General features: G+C 45.3%; 1 protein-coding gene across 1 annotated transcript in view; it reads right to left on the bottom strand.

Annotated features, from left to right (window-relative positions):
- The window catches only part of GSTT4 (glutathione S-transferase theta 4), a 28,535-nt gene extending 8,438 nt beyond the window's left edge, over positions 1-20,097 (bottom strand). Inside the window, exons 1-3 of the mRNA XM_075341801.1 lie at positions 19,921-20,097; positions 6,213-6,300; positions 3,082-3,232 (exon numbers count right to left, since the gene is read on the bottom strand). Of these exons, the coding sequence (XP_075197916.1) occupies positions 3,082-3,232; positions 6,213-6,300; positions 19,921-20,035 (354 nt within the window). The 5' untranslated portion in view covers positions 20,036-20,097. The remainder of the gene's footprint in view (positions 1-3,081; positions 3,233-6,212; positions 6,301-19,920) is intronic.
- Between the last annotated feature and the right edge of the window lie 7,024 nt (positions 20,098-27,121).

The following is a 27,121-nucleotide window of genomic DNA, read 5'->3' as shown; positions in this document are numbered from 1 at the left end:
GCTTCTTTCCCGTGCTCAGTTCTCAAGTTGGTGGGTCCCCGTGGCTTGGAGCGTCTGGGGGTCCCCTCCTGTTTGTTTCTTAGTCTCTGGTCCGTACGGCGGGCAGTGTGCACCCTGTAGGGTCGGTGTTCTGTTCCGGTCCCTGGTTCTCCAGTTACTGCTGGTGCCCCTGGACTTCAGGTCAGTGAGGTCCTGGATGGTCCCCTCACTGTGCAGATTTTATCAGGTCTGCCTGGAGCGTTTTTCCTGACCTAGGGCTCTGTACCCAGTCGGTGCTATCGTTCCGGGAGCACTTCGCCGTACTCCACTGGCAACCCACGCCATGTCAGTGCAGTTACGTACGCATTCTCTCACTTCCACTTACTATCTAACTGTCCGTTCCCTCCCACCTGATTGTTGTCTAGTGGACTGGATCGGCTCCACCCATGGGTGGCCATCCATTGGTGACAGACTAGAATTGGAACCAGTCTGTGGATGGGGGAAAAACTGGGGTTTTAATGTGTTTTGCTGTTACTGGCACTGGTCTTCCAGGTCCCTGGGGGTAGGCCCTACATCTTTGACAGGATGCAGTACCTTGTAGTGCCCTGATGGGTTCAGGGGCGCTACAGTAACAATTCCAAATGCTTTTAATATCTCTTTACTATGCCCTATAGTCAATGAATTCACTCCTGTCAAAACAGCTCCTGCCTCTGAGCCTGAGAAAAATCTCAACCAAATTCTAGACTTCTAGAAGGTTAGTGGAAACTCCTAATGAATGGGATAGGGTCCTGAAGAGAGATGTTGGGTCCCTAAAAAAGGATATAAATGCTCCTACCTTGCTCAGGAAACGTCATGCTCAACATCCTTTTTTTGTTAAAGACACTTAAGAGGGGCGCTGTTAGGCACATGCTGCATTTGTTTCTTTGTGTGTGTCTTTTATCTTGCAGATTTTGATCAAAGTCTATGAGAATGCTGAAGTGCTGTGCTTACTTCGCAGTCCAGTACACTTTGTTGTAAGAAATGATTGCTGAGAGGTTGAGTATACAACTGAACTCGCTCCTGTTCTCATCTAGCCTCTGCAATCTAGATAATAGGTCTCTTCAAGCTAATCTCCAATTTGCCTATTCTTCATTGCATTTCTGGATTAAACATTGCCTAGCATTAAAAGGTACCGTCACACAACGAGATCGCAGCTGAGTCACGGTTTCTGTGACGCAGTAGCGATCCCGTTAGCGATCTTGTTATGTGCGACACCTACGGGCGATCAGGCCCCTGCGGTAAGATCTCTAGTCGTTGCAGAATGGTTCAGGCCATTTTCTTCAAAAGGAGATTTCCTGCTGGGCAGGACACATCGCTGTGTTTGACACTGTGTGACAGGGTCACAGTGACTGCTGAGATCGTTATAAGGTCGCTACTGCGACCTGTATTGTTCCAGCACCGCTGGTAAGATCTGACTGTGTGGCATCTCACCTGCGACCTCCCAGCGATCCCCATCAGGTCACATCGTTTTCGGGATCGCTGGTAAGTCGTTGTGTGTGACTGGGCCTTAAGATACCAGACTGCATTTACTTCTGTTGCATTTCCATGAACCATTATCTTGCTAGAAAAGAGACTACATTTTGTGCTTAACAGCTTTCCTGACTGAAGCCGCCATTTTCCTTTGTTGCTATTGTTCCTGTGTGTATACACATCTTATTCTTCATCTGTGCTACCTGTCCACCTTGCAGTCTGTTCTTTCTGATCCTCATGGTTTCCAACAAGACCCACTCCGCTGCATTATAGTTTCTGGTCCGAGCTGCTGACCAGAGCAGTGTTATCCGCTCACGAGGAGGATTCTCAAAATATTGATCACAACAAGGAGTGGCTCCAAAACAGAAAAGATGTGATTCTTTAATATACAGGGTTTTTTTACCTCTGTAGGTTTAAGCCTATTTCTGGTTTACAATTATTGATTGTATACTAACAAAAAACCTGACATGTGAATAAAGCGAACACTAAGGCCCTTTTTCTACTATTAAAATTCTGCAATTGCAAATTGGTTAGAAGCGTTTAATAATTAAAACAACAAAAAAAAAGTTAAAATTTACCATTTAAAGAGAATACTTGCGCATAAGCCAAAAACAAATGTTTGGATATATTTTGAGTTCTGAATTTACACAGATTCCTTTATTTCTTAGGATGATATTACCCATCAAGACTGTCAATCACCTTTTCTTAAATAACCGTAAGAAGAGTAATTAGATTGTACTAATCCAAAACTGTTTAGGGCAGATTAAAGCCTGCTTTACACCTTGCGATTAAGCATACGATATCGTATGCGATGTGACACCCCCCATCGTATGTGTGGCATGTTCAATTTGTTGAATGTGTCGCACAAACGATTAACCCCCGTCACATGTACTTACCCGTCCATACGACCTCGATGTGGGCGGTGAACATCCACTTCCTGGAGTGGGAGGACGTTCGGTGTCACATCGACGTCACGCGGCAGCCGGCCAATAGAAGCGGAGGGGCAGAGATGAGCGGGGCGTAAACATCCCGCCCACCTCCTTCCTTCCGCATTGCCAGCAGGAGCCACAGGACGCAGGTAAGATCTGTTAATCGTTCCCGGGGTGTCACACACACAGCGATTTGTGCTGCCTCGGGTACGATGAACAACCTGACGTCCAATTTTTAGGAAATAAACGACGTGCGTGCGATGAACGTTTTACCGTTCAATCGCACGTAGCTGTTACATGCTATAATGTAACTTACAATGCCGGATGTGCGTCACTTACGACGTGACCCCGCCGACACATCGTAAGATATATTGTAGCGTGTAAAGCACCCTTAAAACTAAAAATAAGTAAATCAGCTGAACTATGTGGTAAGCAAACTGGAAAATAAGATACTAGTTCTGCTGCTACCAAGGGGGAGGACCATCTCAGGTCAGCTATCTCCTGCTTAGCTCATGGGTAGGATTAGCCTCAATTTTTTTTTTCATATGCCACAAAATACAAACAATCCACCAGAAGAGACTGAACATCAGCCACCCAACCACCCATGATTATCCATATTCCAAAAACTGTATCAAAGATCACTTTATTTTCAAGACCAGTTTACCTTGATCCAAAAGACTCTTGCAGCATGTGGACGGGTATTTGTATGCTGCCAAGCCAGGTACTCATCTACACGAGCACGTTTCTGCAGGTCTGAAGGGTACCAGTGATCAGGGGTCTTATACTTGTTAGCCAGATATTGGAGGATTGCAGTGCTGGAAAGAGAATGGAAGGTGAGTAAACAGTTTTTTTATTTTTCTTTCATAACTTAAAGGGGTTGTCCTATACTAAAACAACCACTTCTCAATCTGAGCGTTTGTCCACGTCAAAATACAAACATCTATATTCTCCTCCCGTGCTGTTGCCATTTCAGCAGTGTTGGCACTGACTGTCCCGGGGCTCAGCATTGGATTCACTGTCCCCGCCTTCGGATGCATTAAACATCAATAGCAAGTTAGAGAGCAGCCACAGATCTTATTTCCTCTTAATTACCAATTTGTCCGAAGGAGGGGACAGTGAAGTTGACGATGAGTGCTGTAAGAGCGAGTGCTGACACCGATGAAAGAGCAAGAGCTCTGGAGGAGAGTATAAAGGTTTTTATTTTAATAGGGTGAAACATGGAGAATGAGAAGGTGTTGTCCTAGTAGTGGACAACCCGTTGAAAAACATAATGATGTACAATTGTAAAAGTAATGAATGAAGCCTGACAAGTGCCAAATTACCCCGTTCTGGATTAATAGTCGGGTGGGGTGGGGGGTGGGAGGGGGAAATTTACAAAGGCCACCAAAAATAAAATTCTAATATTAAATCTTAGGGTAGAACTTCTTGTAAATTTGGAATATCTTTGTTGGAATGTAGCTTTATTTTAGCACTTTGTTGTCCGATTGTTAGCAGGGTCCTCACTCCTCTTGGCATGTACTCTAACGTCCTATCTAGTGATGGGGGAACCCGCAGATATCTGGAATTGGTGGGTCAAACCGAATTTAAAACAAATATAAATAAATAAACCCAAAATGTCCAGAAAGGGGGAAAAAAAAAAAAAAAAATCTTTACTTGGTAAAAGGGTATGTTTTACACTTTTTTTTTTTTCTTCCATTTCTGCACTTGTCCCATATTTCTGAATAGTGCTTGCAGAAATCCATGCACCTGCTGCAATAAATCTAATTCATATATGAAAAGGAAATGGCAACCTAATCCAGATGCTAAGGTTTAGGAAGTGATCTAAACCTGGATTTGGAGCATCTGGTGTGCAATTCCAATCTTCTAAGGCTATGTGCGCACTTTGCGTCGAAGTAGTTGCAGTATTAGGGTACGCTCACACGAGCGTGAAAATCGGACGAGTGCAATGCGAGAAATTCTCGCATTGCACTCTGACCAATGTTAGGCAATGAGGTTGAGCTGTTGGTCAGCTTTTCTCGCATCCAGATTCTGGATGCGAGAAAAGCGGCAGCATGCTGCGATTGTCTGCGAGAGCCGTATCTCTCGCACCCATTCAAGTGAATGGATGCGAGAGATACATCGGACTGCACTCGGATGTTATCCCAGTGCAGTGCGATCTACGCACAGGCTGACAGTGGAGGAGATGGGAGGATTAACCCCTCCCTCTCCTCCGCAGCGCCTGCACTCAGCTTCACAGCTGTGACCCGATCGCAAGATCGGGTTACAGTCGCATGACACTCGGCTCACGCTCGCAGCAGAGCCTGAGCCGGGGGACATTAGCATATCGCATCCGATGCTCTCGCATCGGATGCCATACGCTCGTGTGAGTCCAGCCTAAAAAGCATCCTCTGGCAGAAAGGATAATGCTTTTGGCTTTAAAAATTCATGTAAAACGCAAAGAAAGTAGCCTATGCACACCTTGCGGTTTTCATGAGTTTTTAGTGCTTTTCCGGTGCTTGTAGAAACGTTGCAGTTTTGTATTAAATTTAATGGATGGGAAACGCTGCCAAAATGGCAAAAACAATTGACACGTTGCTTCTTTAAACGCCGAGTTGTTGCCCAAATTTATGCAAATTAAACGCAGCGTTTTGAACAGTAAAGTGCGCACAAGAAAGCTCAATGTCCCATTGACTTTGCTTGAAAAGCATAATGCAAGCATTTTGGCATGAAAACGCTGCAGTTGAAAAAGCAAAGTGCGCACATAGCCTAAATGTAATGAACTTCCATTTTACAGCAATAATGAGCAAGGACTGCCATCTGAGAAGGATTAATTTTATTTTTAATTCCCAAACAGCGTGCTCTCTGAAAACCATATACAGACCTAATTTAGGCTGTGCCCACGTGTGCGCTCTGCACCGCACACTAAAGGGTCAGCATCAGAGCGCAGCTGAAAAGCTCCGTTCTGAAGCGCCTGGTGCCTGCAGAATTTGTGCGCTCTGCATGCTGCCTCTCCCTCTAGACAGCATGCAAAGCACACGAAAGTGACATTTCACTTAGAACGCACGCTTCGGGCAGCAGCCGAATCTCTGCGCTCTAATACGCCACGTGCGCACGGCTCCTGCATAATCTTCATAGATTGTGCTGGGGATGCAGGACGCATGCAGTTACGCTGCGGTGCAGAACACAGCGTAACTGCATGCAATATGCACACACACTATAATATATATATATATATATATATATATATATATATATATATATATATATATATATATATATATATATATATAGTGGAATCAGGACTGATGACAGAAAATATATCTAGGCTGTATAACCAAGGAACAGTCAATCAGAAAAATCAAGATTTTTAAATTAGAGATTTGGAGAGGAGGGGAGATTTGTTAGCTTATCTTTTTATCATTTCCTATATCACCACAAAAAAAAAAAAAAAATATATATGTGTGTAATATGATATGGTGATTTAGGGGAAAAAAAAAAATCTCTACTAATTTAATATACACACACACACACACACACACACACACACACACACACACACACCTTTGTTTTTTCTTTGTCCGTATTCGGTACGAACACGGAACTTTACTGTTTGGGTCTGCCCATCTCTTCTCGAATAAAGGTTTGTATTTGTGGTCCAGAAGTCGGTTTTTACAAACCTTGCTGCATCAAGTTTTTGACTTTATAATTTTTTTATTTTTTTATTATCTACCTATCTATATCTCATACAAAAACAATGTTCACAATTGAAAAGAAATAATGTAAATTTATTCTAACATCGTATATAGGATTCTTTACCTCTCAGCCATTGTGAAGTCTCCATCCTTAAGAGACGGCACCTTACGAAGTGGATTCACCTTGCCGAAGTCTTCAGCCATCTGATCTCCTAAAGAAAAGGATCCAAATATTGTAGTCTGTATCCAGATCAGAACATTACTAGCAGTATACCACCCTGATTTGTCACTAGACCTGTTCATTTTCACATTCTGGGCACGGTATGAGTTACCATCAGGATAGCATTATATTATATTAATAGCATTATGCAGATATTCTAACCTAGATACAAAGCTTCTAATGCCAATGGCATTAGATTGTAAGGCTAGTTTCACACTACGTCTTTTTAACATCCGCTGAAAACGTTTTTTTAGCGGAAGTACGGATCCTGCTTTTACAGCAAATAACGTATGCAAATGCATATGTTATTTTGCAGGATCCTGCACTGGATATTTAGGGGCGGGCATTGGAGTCATGTGATCGGGAGTGAGGGGAACTAGACTGGGAGGAGGCTTCTGACAGCTGCAGACGCTGGTAACCAAGGTAAACATCGGCCTTGGATACCCGATATTTATCTTGGTTACGAGTGTCTGCAGCTGCTAGGAGCAGGGCTGCCTGCACGCGTAACCAACGTAAACATCGGGTAACTAAGAGAAGTGGTTACGCGATATTTACCTTGGTTACGAGTGTCCGCAGCTCTCAGGTGGGAGAGAGAGGAAGGAGAGGGAGGGGGGGGAGGAAGGGGGAAAGACAGAGATAGAGAGAGAGGGGGTGAGGGAGGGAGTAGAGAGATAGACAGATCACTGGAGACTGGTTCTGGGCATGCTCAGTACTTTCTGGGCATGCTCAGTACAAAAGCAGGATCCTGTTACAACGCAACTGAACGCATTCTGCTAGGCAGGATCCAGCACTCATTGAAATGCATTGCAGCTCGCGGCGCAATGTGAAGGATCCTGTGAGATGCGTTATTTTAACAAAGCAAAAAAACGCTACATGTTGCGTTTTTGAAACATGTTAAAATAACGCAAAAGGACGGATCCTGCGTCTAACGGACGCAAACGCATGCAAACGCAGGTGGACGCGAGTCCATTGAAAATGCATTGAAGTGAAAACGGATTTGCACAGGATCCGTACTTCCGTTAAAAAAACGTTTTCAACGGATGTTAAAAAGACGTAGTGTGAAACCAGCCTAACAGAAGCCGGAAAAAAATCCTCCAGTTCAAAGTGCAGCAACTTCTCTCCATACCAAAGTCATAATGAGGCAGAAAAAATATTTATATATACCGTATATATATATATATTTATTTCAGTGCTCTTACAAAAAGACAATGAAATAAAGCTACAATGATGAACTACACAGCTCTGATACAGAAGATACAAACACCAAACCATCAGGCATAGTAGGGAATCGGTCGGCTGGATTTCACACCCAGAGCTCTAATATACACTGTATATGCACATGTAGCTCAAGTCCAACCATACCTTTACATGGCCAGTCTGTTCCTCCATTTCTAAGAAATCAGTTTCAATTGTTATGCAAGGGAGTCTGAGGAATCATTTATAGATTCCAGCTCTTTCCCTGCACAGCGCAATCTCCTCCTCTGGATTTATACCTCCGTTGCTTTGGCTGAAGTCACACAGCAAGGAGACTGTCAGTCAAGCAGGAGGAGGAGTCATTGGGTAAGGAATAGAGCTGGAGTGACAGAGGCTTCAGATCTCCAGCCTTATTTGTGTATCAATTCAAATGCAGATTTTTCAATAATGGAGGAACAGACTGGACATGTAAGGTATTGATACTTGTCTAGGAAAGCTACATGAGTATATAAATAGTTTGGGGGGGTGAAATCCTGAAGATTCCCTTTTGTCCCATGGCAGAAAATGTACAGATAGGTTTCATTAAATGTAGCAGCTGTTCTGAAAATATATTCACACCCATGGGAGTCTTTAGATGCAGCTCATGCTGCAAATGTGTTCTTAGCTCCTTAGTGCTGCCTTTCAACAGATCCAGGAAAACATGATGACCTTTGCTAGTACATTTAAAAGAAAGGAAAAAAAAATTCCATAGCTACAGTATGTACTAATGTGACATACCCTAGGGATGGCAAAGGGCCAGATTATTGGAAATTCCTGCCTTTCAGCATTTTTTTTTTTTTTTAAACATCCATACAAAGATACAGAAGCGACACCACATTCATGCACACACGCTACAGCCATGTTCTCTATTACATAGATGCATAAGAATATATTTACATGTAGCAACGGTTTTTGGGTTTTTTTTGGGAGAAAACAAAGGGCAATTATTTGCAGAGCCGTAACTAGAGTCCATTGGGCCTCGATTCAAGATTTGTACCCGAGTCCCCACATCCCCTGCATGTTGGCAGATGTATGGGCCCTTGTACTGTTCTAAATCCTATAAAGACATGTGTTGCCCTCCCCCATTATGTAGTAATGTTCCCATCTTGTACTAATGTCACCCATCTTTGGCCCCTTCCAGGCAGGTTTCCCTCCATCCTTCGGTACAGTATGTCCAGAATCCTGGGTCCCTTCCTGGTATACATGTCCCCCTTCTGCTGCTGTTCTATAACGCAGTAAAACCCCTACACACCCTACTCATCTTCCTCCAATTCCATGACGCGCGGTGTCCTCCTCTATTGCTGGCTGCTGACATGAGCATGCCTGCTATGGCAATACATGTCGTCACTGCCATGCGAAGCAAATAGCTTTTCCTCCCTGAGCATAATTAGGTTATCTTCAGGTTCATTTTCCTCAATTCCCAAGTAGTAGACGTGAAGAAAACGGCATTCACCAAATCATGGAAAAATTTTCTTTATCTCATAGGAAGCAATAAAAATTAAGCAAACAGCAGCCGGCTACAGCCATTTTGTGTCTCCTGACACCTCTACTGGCCTATGTGCACAGTGAAAACTGCACACAATTTAAAGGAAAGCTGTCACCAGGTTTTTGCTACCCAATCTGAGAGCAGCGTAAAGTAGGGGCAGAGATCCTCATTCCAGTGGTGTGGCCCTTACTGGACTGCTTAGCATAGTTTTGATAAAATCACTGATTAATCAGCAGTAGATTACCATTAGAGGACTACTTGGTGTGCTGCCAGGTAGTCCAGCATATTCATGAGCTCTGTATAACTGCTAGATCGGCAGCAGAGAAAACATTGATTTTATCAAAATGACAAACAGCTCAGTAAGTGACACATTGCTGGAATCAGGGTCTGTCTTCACATTATGCTGCTCTCAGATGATGGGCGAGGGGGGGGGGGGGGGGGGCAAATTTCAATACCGTAGGGTCACCATCACTGGCGGACACAGACTGCAAGAACAAAATATGGCCTCTTTGCAGCCCAAATACTCATTAAGGCTGCCTTCAAACCTCTGGTTTTAGCAGGGCCGGCCAATCTGGCTCTAAAACCAATGCAACGGATGCGGCGACAAAACCGCATCCTTTGCATAAGTTTTTGACATGCGTCCCGTCCGGTTTTTGCCGCTTGCGGCACGCCACTGAGCATGCGCAGTGGAAAAAAAAAAAACCCACATGCGGCATCCATAGGCATGTATTACAAATCGCGCCGCATCGGCTAGATGCGGCGCGATGCGTTTTTTTTTTGCCGGACAAAAAAAAAAAAAAAAAAAAACACAACACATGCCAGGCAACGTTCCATCCGGCCGCCGCATCGGCTAAATCTGCTGCATGCGGCAAAAACCGGACCGAACGCAAGCCGATGCGGCACAATCCGGCACTAATTAAAGTCTACGCAAAAAAACCCGCAACCGGCGGGAAAAAAAAAACCAAACACAGTTGCAGTTTTTCTGCAAAGCGCCGGATTGTGCCGCACAGGAAAAAACGGATGTATGAAAGCAGCCCAATATGCACAATTCCACCTGCTATGGAGGTGGTAATGGGATGCCATATCTCTTGCGATGCGGCCGCACAGGCTGCACCAATTAAATGTCCACCCCTGTTCACTATTATGGGTTTCAATTAGGTGTTTAATCTGCCGAGTGGCTCCTGCCTCGGTCTGAATTGATTTACAGTGTTCCCTAAACCTTTCATACATTCTCCTAATAGTTTTATCAATATAATAAGCCACAAAGACAGACGCTCATATACCACCACCTGTGTTTTGCAAGTTAGAAACCAGTTGACTATGGGCGACTCCACCCACCTGAGCCTTGTTCAAAGCTGAATAGAATGAAAGCGACATTGTCCGCATCTATATTTACCTTTTGGGATGGACTTATTCAACCATATATTTGCTAGATTACTTATTCTGTTTGTAACAAGCATACCTTTTTAAATTACAATTCCTTTTGTAAGTTAATGTTTTTTTTTGTTCTTTTAGATCGGCAACTTACGGTAAGTAGATGTCAGTTTCTGTATCGCTCATCCTATAGCATTATCCATGGGGCTGAGCTGTAAATTAAGTCACTCTCTAATGATTACTGTTTGAATTACTTTGTCCATGTTTATTACTGAAGATCTCCCGAGTAGTAAAATTTGATACCTGTGTAATCAGTTTCTTCTAGTAGCCTATTGGAGTACCCACTCTAAGGCTGGTTTCAGACGTCCGTGTTTAATCAGGTACCAGTCACACGCATGGTTATGGTCATACGTGTGTTACACGTGTCACGCGTGTGTCACATCTGTGTTTGCATACGTGTGACATGTACCGGGTAAAACATGTGTCTCTAATGAAAAGATGTTCTTTATTTACCTGTATCCAGCGATGCAGTCTCCGGCGTCCCGCTCCTGATCCCCGCTCATTATTTTCATTGATTATTCACTGCCTGAGGATCTGGAAGCTTGACAGCATCGCGGGGACAGGATGGGTACAGCACCTCCAAGGACAGCACCGTCGGGGACATGAGATTATACAGCAGTTTGTGCAGTGATATCCAGGGACTCATCAGGGTTCCCAATGAACTCTCATTAACCCCTGGAAGTCACCATCGTGACACTCGCTGTAGCGCAGTTGTCGCAGGGGTGTCATCAGGAGGTCAGAGTTCATTGGGAAATCCGATGACCTTTTGGACGTCTCTGCACACACACTGCTGGCAGGATACTCACCTGTCACTAGCGATGTCCCCAGCCATGCTGTCCTCGGCGGTGCTGTCTCCTTCGCTGTCACCACGATGCCCCTGCTCTTAGCTGCTCACTGTGGTGAATAATCAATGAAAATAATGAGCGGGGGTCAGGAGCAGGAGGCAGCATCGCTGGATACAGGTAACTATGGAAAATCTTTATTTAAAAACCAGTGTTTTCTCCGGTACGTGTCACTGATGTCACACAGATCACATCAGTGTGCGGTCCGTGTGACATCCGTGCTGCCGGAGAAAAAACGGGCACGTCTCCGTGTGAAATAGCAGGGCCACGCGGTACGTGTGAAAACACGGCCGTGTGAGTGCACAATAGGGTAACATGGGTACGTGTGACATCAGTGTTAAAAACGGATGTCACACGTACCTAAAACACGGACGTCTGAAACCAGCCTAAAGAAAATTCTCTTTTCCGGTTGATCTTGCGCATCTGGAGGAATTTTCCATAATAGATGACTTTTCTAAGACGTTCAGGGTGCACACTATCATAGCGAAGCTGTCACACCGGGGAGAGGAAACACTTGGCTTGTGGGGGGGGAGGGGGGGGGGGGGGTCACCACCTCACACTCGCCTGAGACTAATCCTTCAGGTCCCTAATGTCCCTAGATGGGTCCTTCCTCCCATGTGCCTAGGCCCTTGCTGACCCTGAACTTACCCTGGCTAGTGAATAGGTCAGTGAGACACTAGTCCCAGTACTACAATAAAAACATGAGGAAGGCAAGACAAACGAGTAGGGAAATACACAAAAACAAAGAAACACTCCTTGGTTTGCAGAGACAAGCTCCTTCAACTGGTCAGGATAGAGAATTTATCACTGGCATGTAGTAAACCCATTACTGGATATCTATACACACACACACACACACACACACCAGACCAAAAGTTTGGACACACCTCATTCAATATTCGCATTGACGGCATCAAAACTATTAATTACAACATGTGGAATGAAATACTTAAAAAAGTGTGAAACAACTGAAAATATGTCTTATATTCTAGGTTCTTCAAAGTAGCCACCTTTTGCTTTCATTACTACTTTGCACACTCTTGGCATTCTCTTGATGAGCTTCAAGAGGTAGTCACCGGAAATTGTTTTCCAACAGTCTTGAAGGAGTTCCCAGAGATGCGTAGCACTTGTTGGCCCTTTTGCCTTCACTCTGCGGTCCAGCTCACCTCAAACCATCTCGATTGGGTTCAGGTCTGGTGACTGTAGAGGCCAGGTCATCTGGCGTAGCACCCCATCACTCTCCTTAGTCAAATAGCCCTTACACAGCCTGGAGGTGTGTTTGGGGTCATTGTCCTGTTAAAAAATAAATGATTGTCCAACTAAACACAAACCGGATGGAATAGCATGCCGCTGCAAGATGCTGTGGTAGCCATGCTGGCTCAGTATGCCTTCAATTTTAAATAAATCCCCAACAGTGTCACCAGCAAAGCACCCCCACATCATCACACCTCCTCCATGCTTCACGGTGGGAACCAGCCATGTAGAGTCCATCCGTTCACCTTTTCTAAAAAGACACGGTGGTTGGATCCAGTGTGTGACAGGTCATACATTTTTTGCCTTTTGAGAACATTAAAAAGACAGACAGACAGACAGACAGACAGACAGACAGACAGACAGACAGACAGACAGACAGACAGACAGACAGACAGACAGACAGACAGACAGACAGACAGACAGACAGACAATCTATAAGAAGATGCATTCTTGGTTAACATTTTTTAATTCTTTCACCCCAGGTGTGTCAGGGTCATTTATTTCATATTGCACATACTTTGACCTCTGAGCACCCACTACTGAACGGTTGAGCCAGCTCTAATCTTATCATAAAAAAGATAAAATAGTGGGGTTTTTTATGCTGTATTTTTCCTGCCAAAACATGCAGTGTTGTGTGCAGAAAACCTGCATACAAATCTGCTAAGTGAGCACATACCCTTATAGGATCTGGAATGCACTACCACAAGAGGTAGTAATGGCACACCGACTGCTCTAACTGTAAAGAACCCTTTCCTATTTAGCTGCCGGATTCGGCTTTCTTCCATCCTTAGGCTATGTCCGGACTTTGCTTTTTACCTGCTTCTTTTTCAACTGCAGCGTTTAATGCCAAAATGGATGTGTTCTGCTTTTCAAGCAAAGTCTATGGGAATTTGGGTTTCTTGTTCACACTATGTTGTTCAAAATGCTGCCTTTTTGTGGCAGAAATTTGGGCAAAAACTCAGCTTTTCAAAGAAGTCAATTGCTTTTGCCACTTGCGTTTTGAACTGCAAAGCAGAGTTTTTGCCCAAATTTCTGCCACAAAAAGGCAGCATTTTGAACAACATAGTGCTGACAAGAAACCCCAATTCCAATAGACTATGCTTGAAAAGCAGAACACATCCATTTTGGCATTAAACGCTGCAGTTAAAAACGCAGCAAAAAAAAAAAAAAAAACAAAAAAAAAACCAAAAAAAAAAACCAGGTAAATAGCAAAGTGCGGACATAGCCTCAATGAGTGCTCCCTGGTTCTTAGGTCTTTGGAAGGAATAAGTCTTGTGGCAGTCTTCTGCTTTGACCACACATGTATTTATACATATAAATGAGATCTCCTCTGAGGCATTTTTTTCTAAGCCCAACTTTTTCAATCTGCCATCATATGGGAGGCCTTCCATTCCTTGTAATAGTCTAGTTAGCCGCCTTTGAACTGACTCTAACTTCTGAATGTCCTTTTTAAAATGTGGAGCCAAAAACTGGATCCCATATTCCAGATGTGGCCTTACAAGTGATTTATAGAGGGGTAACAATACGTTGGGATCACTGGATCAAATCTCTCTTTTTATACACCCTAAAATCTTGTTTGCTTTAGCAGCTGCTGCTTGACATTGAGTGCTGCTGCTCAGCTTATTTGTAATGAGAATACCCAAGTCCTCCTGTTCTGAAGTTCCAAGTTTACTTCCATGTAATGTATATGCAGCAATATTATTACTCTATTCTAGGTGCATTACTTTACATTTATCAACATTAGGCTATGTACGGACTAGAAAATGGACTTTTAAGAAAAATCCACACCCTCTGGCAGAATACCGCACCTGCGGCAAAAACCGCGGTAAAACCACACCCGCGGCTTTTTACCATTATCTATGGAGAAAAAAAAAAAAAAAAAAAAAAAAAAAAAACACACCCTCAGTGACCCTGCATTCACACCCTACTTGACATTAGGGGGTATGACACCAGAATAATGAAAGTGGCGCCCTCGCTTAGAGTCGTCTACCCCAATTTCCACCCTAACAACATCCCTATATGAACAAGTGTGCTATATTGTACCAACACAAAAGAGAACAGCCAGAAGAGATATGCAGTAGTCTACAAAAAAACAGGCTAAATAATATACATGAAGTGAAAGCTACCCAAATATACAGACAATAATAAAGGAAGGATTTCTCTTCTGTAGGAGTCCTTAATCCATGTAGTGATCAGTCAAATGACAGATATAAGATCAGCTCATTGTAGAGGTTATCTTTTTTTTGTTGGTACCACATAGCACAGTGTACTTGTGCTTCATATTGGGATGTTAGGGTGGAACTAGGATTAGACGAGGCTGAGTGAGGGCGCCACTTTAATTTTTAGGGTGTCATACCCTCTGCTGTCAGGTAGAGGGTATTGACTTGTAGAGTCAATACAGGGTCACTGAGGATTTTTGCTGCAGTATCGACTCTGCTTATAGCCAAATAATACCTTGATTTACCAAATTTAATGGTGTGATAATATGGTCGTCTTTACACGCTTTAATAGAATTGTAATATAAAGGTGTTCAATTTTTATTGGGACTTATTCTTGTTAAACTCATTCAAGGTGCTCAGCACACCTAGATAAATTCATTGATGGATCTAGTTTACAAAGGGTGTGTGTGTGTGTGTGTGTGTGTGTGTGTGTGTGTGTGTGTGTGTGTGTGTGTGTGTGTGTGTGTGTGTGTGTGTGTGTGTGTGTGTGTGTGTGTGTGTGTGTGTGTGTTTTCCACTGTTTTGACACATTAGGGGCTCTACAACTGTGATATGACGTCCACTATCTATTCCAGCCGATTTTTCGTTCCAAAAGTCAAAGGATGCTCCTTTCCTTCCGAGCCCTGCTGTGCACCCAAACAGTAGATTTCCACCACATATGGTGTATCAGCGTACTCAGGAAAAAAAAAAATTGCACTGTATGCTCCATTTTCTCTTGTGAAACTGCAATATTTGGGGGCTAAAACAATATTGTGAAAAAGAAAAAAAAAATAAAGCAATACGGTAGGAAAATTTTTAATTCCTTTGAAGCACTTAGTGTTAATAAACGTATTGAATGTTTAAGCACTTTAGGCTACATGCGCACGCTGCAATTTTTGTTGCTTTTCTGTTGCTTTTTATTGGTGCAGTTTTGTTGTCGGCAAGTTCTGGGAATTCAGATTTGCTGTGTGCACATTGCATTTTTTTGTCTGCCGTTTGTCACAAACTTCTGACAAAAAAACAAAAAAAAAATTAGCCTCTTTTCTTGCTTTTTTGTCGGTTTCGTCACACTTTCTATACTGACAAACACATGAAGTCGGAATGAACAAAAAAAAAAAAAAGTTTAATAAAATTATGCAGATGTAAAATAGACATGTGGGTAATGTTATTTAGTAACTAGTTTATAGTCTTAAATTTACCACTATCATGTAGTACAATGTTTCATGAAAAGAAAAGTCAGAATCACTGGGATCCATTGAAGCGTTCCGGAGTTATTACCTTATAAATAACACTGCTGAGAATTGTAAATTTTGCCCTGGTCAGGAAGGTGTAAACAGGCTCGGTTGGGAAAGTGTTAAATAGTGTGCAGTTTCCATTGTGAAAATAGTCCTGTACAAGTGTCAGTAGGCATGAACCGGCCTTAGCCGGCTGCCGTTTGCCTGTACTGTACTCTCGCCAACTGAGTTTTATTGCTTTCTATGAGATAAGATTTTTCCACATGTGGCCTACATCTTCACCTCTACTACTTGGGAATTTTATTGACTTGTATAATGACAGAGCACCACTGATTATTACAGCATAGCTGTGTGCATGGACTTCATCTTCGTATGTCAGTGTGCACTGTGCATTTATGGGAGGTAGACGGCAGGGGCAGGAGTTTTCTTTGTGCCTATTCATCATCCTCTAGTTGGAAGCAGCCAATCTGTGCACTGCCATAAAGCTGTCAGACTGACTAAACACAACTTTATTATTTTTATTATTATTTATTTATAGAGCACCATTAATTCCATGGTGCTGTACATGAGAAGGGGTTACATACAAAATTACATATACAAGTACTCCCACCTGCAAACTGAGGTATGAGTGATACAGCTCTTGTTAATTAATAAAAAAAATAAAATAAAAAAAACAGGTCTTGGAAGCTGCAAGTCTTCAGCCGTGAGTAGGACAGGGTGCAGTTTGAATTATAACAGGGACTCCATTTTATCTCATTCTTGGAGAAACCGCTTTAATGTTTACACACCCCAACTCCGCTACAAACTCTGCTGATTCAGTCACATGGATGTCCTGGTCTGAGCCGCTGCATGGAAGCCTCAGATCACCAAGCACAATGGCAAGATGAGGTACATGAAGCAAACACTGGACTCTGGAGCAGTGGAAACATTTTGTGAAGTGACAAATTCCACTTCTCTCTATGGCACTGCACCAATTGTAAAGTTTAGTGGATGAGGGATAATGTTATTTTCCTAGGGTTGGCAATTTAGTGTTCCAGCATGACTGTGCCCAGTGCACCAAGTAAGGTCCATAAAGGCATGGTAGGAGAAATTGGTGAGGAAAAACGTGACTGAATGCACAGAGCCCTAACATCAACCCCATAAAGTGGAGGTCAAGCCTATGTACCTCTGCTCCAATTCAATATGTGACTGTTGTAGATAGCCGAATACCCTTAAAGGGGTTGTCTGGGATTTTTACATTATTTGCTTATCCCTAGTATAGGTCATCAATATCTAAACCAAGTTATCCTGATATATTTGATCAAACAATTAGTTCACCCCTAATGTGATGGCTGGAGAATCCTCTACTTTGTGAGGCTGTGATGTCAGGTGATATTGATTGTGCTGCTGCTCTTCCAGGTATGCCTCAGTCTGGACACAGATCTACATTCATGTCTCCTCACAATGGGAAACTCAACACTGCTGATATAACATTTATAGAATTGAGCAGTAGGAAGTCTGAAGTGTACACGCCACGCAGGAGACGCTGACCGGGGCGCACACACGTCACGCAGGAGACGCTGACCGGGGTGCTCGAATCTGGACCCGGGCTCGGCTAACACTCCGATCCTTGAAAGGGGGTATATACAGGGGAGAAGTTTGTGACGCCACCTGCAGATTGCGGTAATGGGAGTACCGCCGCTGCTGGAGCGAGTACTGGGGCAGAAGGTGTGGGGCAGCAAGGTGTCAGTCCCTCCGCAGGTAGGGAAGGCCCCGGACTCAGGGTGATTGATGGCGGATAGTTGGGAAGGCAGGGTGCAGGGATCAGGGTACTCACTGTGTTAGTCGTGGTGTTGGATGAGGATTACAAAGTAGACACACAGTGGTAAGCCAAAGTCTCTGTGTACCGCTGCCACTGCAGGGAGCCAGTCAAGGTGTCCGCTCCCACCCTTTGTCACATGATAGTCAGCATCTTGCCTCAGTGCACAATTTGATTGCCCGTTTGTGGCCCCTTGGCTTGAAGCTGTTGGGGCTCCGCTATGTGAAGTGTAGCTGTGCTCTTGATGGCTGGCACTTGGGATTTCAGTGGTTGATTTATCTGGAGAACCCTATCCCCCGCGTTGTGCTCATGCCTTCAATCTCTGAGCTCTTAAGGAAGTTCATGAAGATATATTTTCTCTCTCTCTCGTGAATTTTCAGGACGTTGAATTGGTTCCTGACCTAGGGTCCTGTACCCCGCCGTGCTCGGTACCGGTCCGCTTATTGGGCTTTCTGATGCCGACGGTCCTCCAAGACTGTCGCACCCTTTTCCATGGTCCCTGCTACCGGTCCCCAACTCCTGTGGTCCCAGACCACCATCTGCGGTCCCGGACCACCATCTGCGACCCAACCTTGGTCTCGCTCCCCAGGAGCTACTGCTCCCAGCTCCTCACTCTTTGAGGGCTCTCACTCGACTGTTTTGCTTTCCACTTCCTCCTTCCCACCAGTCTACCTGACCCCTAGGTGGATGGCCCTATTCCAGCTTGACCAACCCACTGGTGTGTAACAGGTTTGAGGTGAGGTGGGGTTGGGATTTGTAGTGCTGATGGAGGTGACACCGGTTGTTGAAAACCTGGAACCATGGGGGGGTAGGTCCTGCACCCAAGGGAGAGGCTGCAGTTCCCTGTAGCACCCCGATATAGTCAAGGGCGCTACACATCCCACAGGAGACGCTGGGGCAGTCCATGTGGTCTTCATTTGTGGGACAGTGCGCGTCACCAGCTAACTCCACCCACAAAATACATTCAGACTCTTGCAGCATCAGGACAGAATGCTTTAATGCATATGCTGCAAGAAGGAATTAATGTGCTGATGGCCCTCAAAACACGACCGCTAGCCCCAGTACTACAGTTCCAAAAAACCTGCCCAAGGGCTGAAGAACAGGTCATTGTGAGCCACAAACGACCCATGGGACGGAGGTTTTCCACCACTGATCTCTAGTGGGGCTGCAACACCGGACACCCCAGTGATCAGCTGTTTCTGGGTCCTGGCAGCACCTGAAGTGCTCGGTTGGAAGCTGCACAGCTCTATACAGTATATAGTGGCCATGGGCTGCACATGCGCGCATTACTGATGCAGATGGAGGCAGATGTGCAGCTCCCAATGGCGGCCACTCTGCAGATCCGAGCACTTCCAGGAGAAGCTTACACTGGGGCCGGGATCATTCCCCCCCGATCACAGCACAAGTGCAGAACAGACTGACCTCAGCCAAAAACCGCATTTAAATTGAACCGGAAAAAAATAAATGCAATAAGTGAGGAAGGCAGAATTCACATGGGGCGGATTTGGTTGCGGACAGTTCTACAAACATCTCATTACAACCCAATTCAAACAGAACTGGTTTTTATCCAAGGACATTTCCCCTCGAGTGCCCCGGTCGCCCAGAGTCGCGCCCCGGAATGGTGCCCCGGTCGCCCAGAGTCGCGCCCCGGAATGGTGCCCCGGTCGCCCAGAGTCGCGCCCCGGAATGGTGCCCCGGTCGCCCAGAGTCGCGCCCCGGAATGGTGCCCCGGTCGCCCAGAGTCACGCCCCGGAATGGTGCCCCGGTCGCCCAGAGTCACGCCCCGGAATGGTGCCCCGGTCGCCCAGAGTCGCGCCCCGGACTGATGCACCGGAATGATGCCCCGGTCCAGTTTTGGGCTCTCTGTGCTCTGGTGTCGCTGCCTTCACTTTGAACTCCTGAGTGCAGACATCGTCCATTAGACCTCGTGTGGTTGACAGGGCGGTGCAGGGGCCCCTGGGGGCCGCACAGAACAGTCACCACTGAGCCAGCTACCTGCCACACTGCTTCAGCGCATAATAGGCAGCATCCGTCACGCTTCGGATACGATCTATTCAGAGTACATGGATAATCCAGCATTGCAGCAGCTGCAAGCCTCCTGCCAAGACCCTGCAGCCAGACTATGGACTGACCTCTGAACAGCAGCACCTCCTCGTGCTTAAAGGGGATGTTGTTAGCCTTGGCGAAGACATACACAGCGCGGCAGGGCTGAGAGACCAGGTCCAGGTACAGAGTCAGGTCCGACATGATGGCACCTACGAACTCGGCACAGCCCGGGAGTGAGCGGCTCTGGGGACGGGGCTCGTGTTACCCCTCACTGACCACGCCCCTTATACGGAGCCCCGCCCACCCCATGCTGTTGCTTGAGGCTCCTTACTCTTTGCCATATCACGTAGTGGCTCTGGGGCTGGTCCGGGGATGACAGCAGAAAGTGACGATGGCCTCTGCTCCCCTGCACTATGTCCTGGTCACTGCCATCTTGTTCTACAGCTCCTGTCAGGACTGGACCAGGACTTTCCTCCACTTTCTTGTGTCTTTCTCTGAGTAACCGCATTAGGGCTCATGAGCTGCGGATTTTCTCTGTGGCCTGTTCACACTTTGTGCTTTTTCCCCCTACCCAGTGAAACCACCTGAAGAATGATCAAGTCTCTTCAATTAACCACTTGCTGACCAATGATTTTCCATTTTTGCACTTTTGTTTTTCCATCCCCCCTTTATTTCTCAATCTAAACCCCATGAGAGGGTAATTGTAATTTCTAATGACACCATCCATTTTATCATGTGATGTACTGAAAAGAGGGGAAAAAAATTACTAAGGCCTGCGACACACATCCGTGCCGCCGGTACGTGTTTGTCATTTTTTACACGTACCGGCGGCACGGAGACACGTTATGCAATGCTACCCTATTGTAGCAGGCACACACACGTAAAACCACACGGAACGTGTGTCCGTGTGCGTTTGTACGTGTGTGCGGTTTTCAAAGCGCTGACATGTCAGTGTTTTCTCCGGCAGCACGGGTGTCACACGGCCCGCACCCGTACTACACGGGTGTAGTGTGGATGCGGTCCCGTGTGACACGCGCCGGAGAAAACACACGTGTCAGTGAAAAAAAGCCAAAACATTTACTCACCTTCTCCAGCCCTCCTGTCTCTGCCGCTGCTGCCTCTTGCTGCAGACCGCCGCTCATTATGCTCATTTAATATTCACTTCACTGCGGCCGGCAGCAGCAGCAGCGGGGAGACAGGAGGGCTGGAGACCGAGGATCAGCACCACGGACAGCAGCGCGGACATCAGGAAGGACCAGGTGAGTAAGTAAATTACCGGTTCTACGTGTGCTATCACGAATAGCACATGTAGAATACACGTGGCCCGCACGTACCAGAGACACGTACTTACCTGCACGCAACACGCAGGGGAAATACGTGTCTCTCGGCACGTGCGTGAATTTCACGTGAGTGTGGCAGAGGCCTAAGGGATAACTTCCCGAGAACTGGGGGTCCGACCATTATGACCCCACCAACCCTGAGAACCAGATTCCTGAAAAGGCATATGTGAATGGAGTGCTGGTCGTACTGACGATCCATCATTCTCTATAGCACCACCGGGAATAGTCGAGCGACAGAGGATAACTTCCCGGCCACTGGGGGTCCAACCATTAGGACCCCTCAAACTCTAAGAACCGGAGTCCTGAAAAGCCCTGTGTGAATGGAGTGCTGGTCGCACTGATGGTCCATCATTCTCTATAGCACCACCGAGAATAGTCGAGCGATAGAGGATAACTTCCCGGCCACTGGGGTCCCGACCATTAGGACCCCTCAAACCCTGAGAACCGGAGTCCTGAAAAAGCGTATGTGAATAGAGTGCTGGTTGCACTAACGGTCCATCATTCTCTATAGCACCACCGAGAATAGCCAAGCGATAGGGGATAACTTCCCGATCACTGGGGGTCCAAACATTAGGACCCCACCAACCCTGAGAACCGGAGTCCTGAAAAACCCTGTGTGAATGGAGTGCTGGTCGTACTGCCGCTCCATCATTCTCTAGGGCACCAGCAATAGGGGATAACTTCCCCACTTTAGATACCCTTTAAGTAACAGGATGGTGGTTACATTCGGGCACTATGTGGTCATCATATATTGCCATGGTGTGGCGGTATTTATCCCTTTTATGTGGCGTTATATTAGGTTTGGTATAGTGTATTTTGTTCAGTAACGATATAGCAATAATATTTGTTGTTTTTGGTAACTGACTATTATTTAATAATATTACCCAGAAAATTATTTTATTGCTGCATTTTTTGTAAGATCAATTTATTTATATATACTGTGTGTGTGTGTGTGTGTGTGTGTGTGTGTGTATATAGAATGTATTTATTTTTTTTTAAAAAAGTTTTTTAAAGGGTGATAGAAACACCTCAACATCAACATTATGGGGTAAGATGGGGGCCCAGGTCCAAATTCTGCCCTAGGGCCCATAAGATTAATTGTACCTCTTTCTAAGGCCTCTTTCACACGTCCTTGTCTCCGGTACGTGTTTGGTCCTTTTCCTCACGTACCGGAGACACGGGCACACGTAGACCCATTAAAATCAATGGGTCTGCGCTCACGTGCGTGTTCTGCCATGGACCGTGTGTACATGTGGAGCATACATGTGTAAGTGTGCTCCACACGTCAAAATGTCCGTTTTTCTCCGGCATCACGGGGTGTCACGTGGAACGCAAACGGACTACACGGAGGTGTTCCGTGTGACACGCGCCGGAGAAAACACATGTGTTTGAGAAAAAAAAAAAACTTTACTCACCTTCTCTAGCCCTCCTGTCTCTGCCGCTGCTGTCACTTGCTTCTGACCGCCGCTCATTATGCTCATTGCAGATTCACTTCACTGCGGCCGGAAGCTGCAGCAGCGAGGAGTCGGCAGGATCAGAGACCGAAGATCAGCACCACGGACAGCAACGCCAGGGACAGGTGAGCAGAAAGTTCTCGTTTTCCATGTGTTATCACGGATAACACACGGAGAACACACGTAGGCCATAAACACGGCTCGCGGAGGGCAAAACGCACCTCTGACACGTCCGTGAAAAACGTGCGTGGTTTTTCACGAACGTGTGAAAGAGGCCTAAAAATGTTCAGTCTTGAATGATAGATCAGCAGTCTGAATGTGAAAGAATGTAATAGAAAGGGTTAATTGGCTCAGTGCCCAGTTATGTAACTAAGAATGGATGTACAAAGTTTCTTGTTACGCTTTTTTTTCACCCAAAGTCCATGTTGCAATGAATGACCTATACATAATCAAGGCCATATTAGCTCTTCAGGGAGTCCTCAGTACGGAGCTGTTTATCTCATAACTTTACCAAGGGACACAATGAGGACTTTATCTCATGGTGATTCAACAAGTTTCATGTCTTGTATATAACTAGTGATGAGCAAGCACTAAATTGCTCAAGCACTCATTACTCAACTCAAATAGCTCAGAAAGGCTCAGTTTGAGTAACAAGTATAGTTGAAGTCTATTGGGAACCTGAGTATATTTCCAGAAGAGGAGGAAAATTGCTGACATGGATGGAAACAATGCTCAAATGGAATGGGAGCAGCATGGGTAAGACGCCTGGACACATCTCTGACTCCCAGGTTGCTGCTGGGAAGTAAAAAAATAAATAATTTAAAAATGCGTGGTGTCCCCCCCATTTGTGATAACCAGCCAAGGTAAAGCAGACAGCTGGGGGCTTGCATTATCAGTCTGGGAAGGCCCATTTGTTAGCCCTTTCCAGCCTTAAAATACCAGCCTGCATCTGCCCCAACACTTCCTGATTGCCCTGGTGCTGTGCGAATCAGGGTAATATTTTTTGAGGTTGATGTCAGCTCTGTAATGTCAGCAGCTGACATCAATCTTAGGGGTTAGTAATACAGAGGTGTCTGTCGGACACCCCCATTAGTAATCCAGTAAGTGTTAAGTAAAAAATAAAATATTCTCCATTACTAACCCCTGGGTTTGATGTCAGCTGATAATTCACAGCTGATGTCAACCCACAAAACTATTACCCTGATTGCCACCGCACCAGGACAATCGAAAAGAGCCAAAGCAGAGGGCAAAGCACCATAATTTGGGAGGCTATGAGCTGCTATTTTTAGGTTGGGAAAGGCCATATAACCATGGACCTTCCCAACCTAATAATTCTAGCCGCCAGCTGTCTGCTTTACCTTGGCTAGTGATAAAAAATAGGGGAGACCCCACGGTAGTTTTTTAAATTATTTATTCATTAAGTTAAACAAGGCTAAAACACCCTTTAGTGCCACTTGAAAGTCACTAAAGCGTACAGGTGTAAAACCCTGATCTCATTTATGCTCTGCCTCCTACATCAACTCTCCCTGAAGAGCAGTGTGCTGAATCGTACGCCCAGGCCTGAGACCTCATGCTATGATGCGGCCAGTCAATCACAGAAATTCCAGAAGCCAACATGGTGCCTGCAGACACTCATTATTGTACTGTTTTCCAGCCCCAAAAGCTGGAAGCCTATCTATATTGGGGCTTGATATTTGATTTTTTTTGTCCTGGTTTTCCTGATAGGAAGCTGTTATCTATCAGACAGTGTGATTACATGAGCACTTTGTACTTAATACATTCTAGTACTATTGTATGGCCATCCGTAGTGTAATTACTATTTTAATTCGTTAACTATCCAGGGCAACTAGAGGGTGAGCCGACGTGGAACGGGGGCGCCCAAAACAGTTACGGCGTCATACCCTCCGTTGGTAGGTAGGAGCAAGGTCTCATAGGGTGCTATAGGGACCCCATATATTTAGCTCCTCCCCTTCATCATCTATGCCCTTTGTGTGTTCACTATTAATGGGTGTCTAAATTTTAAAATATATCAATACAATTGCGTATATATATATATATATATATATATATATATACACACACACACAAACACGCATATATATATATATACTGTGTGTGTATATAATATATATACACACATAATGTGTACATACATACATACACACACAATCCCCTTATACTACATCACTACACCCGCCACATACTACACCTGTAATATACATCCCTATACACTACACCTGTAATAAACTACACCTCTATATACTATACCACTATATAGTACATCACTACACCCCTATATACTACACTTGTATTATACTACACCACTACACCCCTATATACACCTGTATTATACTACACTCCTATATACTACACCTGTATTATACTACACCCCTATATTCCCCTGTATTATACTACACCACTACACCACTATATACACCTGTATTATACTACACCACTATATACTACACCTGTATTATACTACACCACTACACCCCTATATACACCTGTATTATACTACACCACTACACCCCTATATACACCTGTATTATACTACACCCCTATATACACCTGTATTATACTACACACCACTACACCCCTATATACACCTGTAATATACTACACACTGGTGTATATAGGGGTGTAGTATAATACAGGTGTATATAGGGGTGTATTGGGGTAGTATAATACAGGTATATATAGAGGTGTAGTGGTGTAGTATAATACAGGTGTATATAGGAGTGTAGTGGTGTAGTATAATACAGGTGTATATAGGGGTGTAGTATAATACAGGTGTATATAGGGGTGTAGTGGTGTAGTATAATACAGGTGTATATAGGGGTGTAGTATAATACAGGTGTATATGGGGGGTGTAGTGGTGTAGTATAATACAGGTGTATATAGGGGTGTAGTATAATACAGGTGTATATAGGGGTGTAGTATAATACAGGTGTATATAGGGGTGTAGTATTATACTACACCCCTATATACACACCTGTAATATACTACACCACTACACCCCTATAAAACTACACCACTATATACTACACCCCCCATATACCACACCTGTAAAACTACATTCCCATATCCTACAACACTACACCCCAAATATTTGTCAACAGTTACCCCCCTTCCCCCCCGCCCACCGCCCCATTGTCCCCGCAGGTTACTAGTAACCACTCACCTCTCTTCTTACTGTCCCCTCCTCAGGCACCTCCGTACGAGCCCCCCGCTGAGCGGCTTCTCTTTCACATGCCCAGGCTGCGCGCGCCGATGCTGTTTTCTTAGGAGCCAGCTCCGCTGCAGCTTCTTCTCCTGCCGGGCGGGAACTTTTCAAATGACACACTCGCGCCGTACTGACGATATCAGGGCGCGCGTGTGTCACAGAGAAAAGTTGCCGGGCAGGGAACAGGAGAGATTCCTGCGTTCCGTTGCCTACACTGTGCGGCGCTGCAGGATCTGTCCTCTGTTCCCTGCCCAGCACGCAGCGTGTGATGAAGGCAATCTGACCACGGGCCTCCCGGAGCCTGGAGCTCCGGACAACAGGTCATATTGCCCTCATCAGTTACCGGCCAGCAAGGACGCCCTGAACCAGGCGGGCCGGTCACAGAGAGTAGGCGGGCCGGATGTGGCCCGCGGGCCGCCCCTTGCCCAGGTCTGAGTTAGAGTTATGGGATGGGGTGGGGAGGGCTGTAAAATAAAGAATATAGTTAATAATAAACATTGTCATTATACTTACAGGTCCCTCGACGCGTCCTGCACTCTGTCTCCTGGCCGCTTCAACTTCCACGTCCGATCATTGCTGTGCCGCCCAGTAACCACCACTGCCTAAAGGACCTTCCATGACATCATAGCCATGTGATCAGTCAGGTGTGAATGTTGTACAGACATTGGCTTACAGACTGGTCACATGGCTATGAAGTCATCGAAGGTCCTGTTAACTGCACTTTGTCACTGTGTGTCACATCGCATCACCCGGTACGGCGCAGTCTCCCGACAGCAGCGGGTCGGCTGCATGTATTTCCATGCAGCTGAGGCACTCCTGTCCCGAGAGCATCAGGCTGTGCGGGGTGATGCAATGCGAGACGCAAGTGGAATGATACCCTCACTGTCAGCCTACTTCTCACTCTGTATAGATGCTGTCTGTTCAGAGTGATGAAGCAGAGCTGACAATGCTCTACCTGTGGACAATGTCGGGCTAATTTTTATAATAAAGATGGAGTCTCTAAATGTCTTTTTTGTTTTATTTCTAATAATTTTTTTTTCTATGTGTTGTTGTTTTTTTTACTGTTTACTAGAAATTCATGGTGGCCATGTCTAATTTGGCATGACACCTTGAATTTCGGGCTTAGTACCATCTGAGAATACAAAGCTGGTATTAACCCCTTTATTAGCCAGCGTGCCACCGCCATCAGGGCTGCTGGACGAGCCGGTTAAAGTCCCTGGAAATGGCGATAAGAAACAATGCGCTACTTCCAAGGGCGGCTGTGGAGAAT

Source organism: Anomaloglossus baeobatrachus, chromosome 1, assembly GCF_048569485.1.
Source record: "Anomaloglossus baeobatrachus isolate aAnoBae1 chromosome 1, aAnoBae1.hap1, whole genome shotgun sequence".
NCBI lineage: Eukaryota > Metazoa > Chordata > Amphibia > Anura > Aromobatidae > Anomaloglossus > Anomaloglossus baeobatrachus.
Note: the sequence above shows the minus strand (reverse complement) of the source record. Positions and strands in the feature narration are given on the sequence as shown.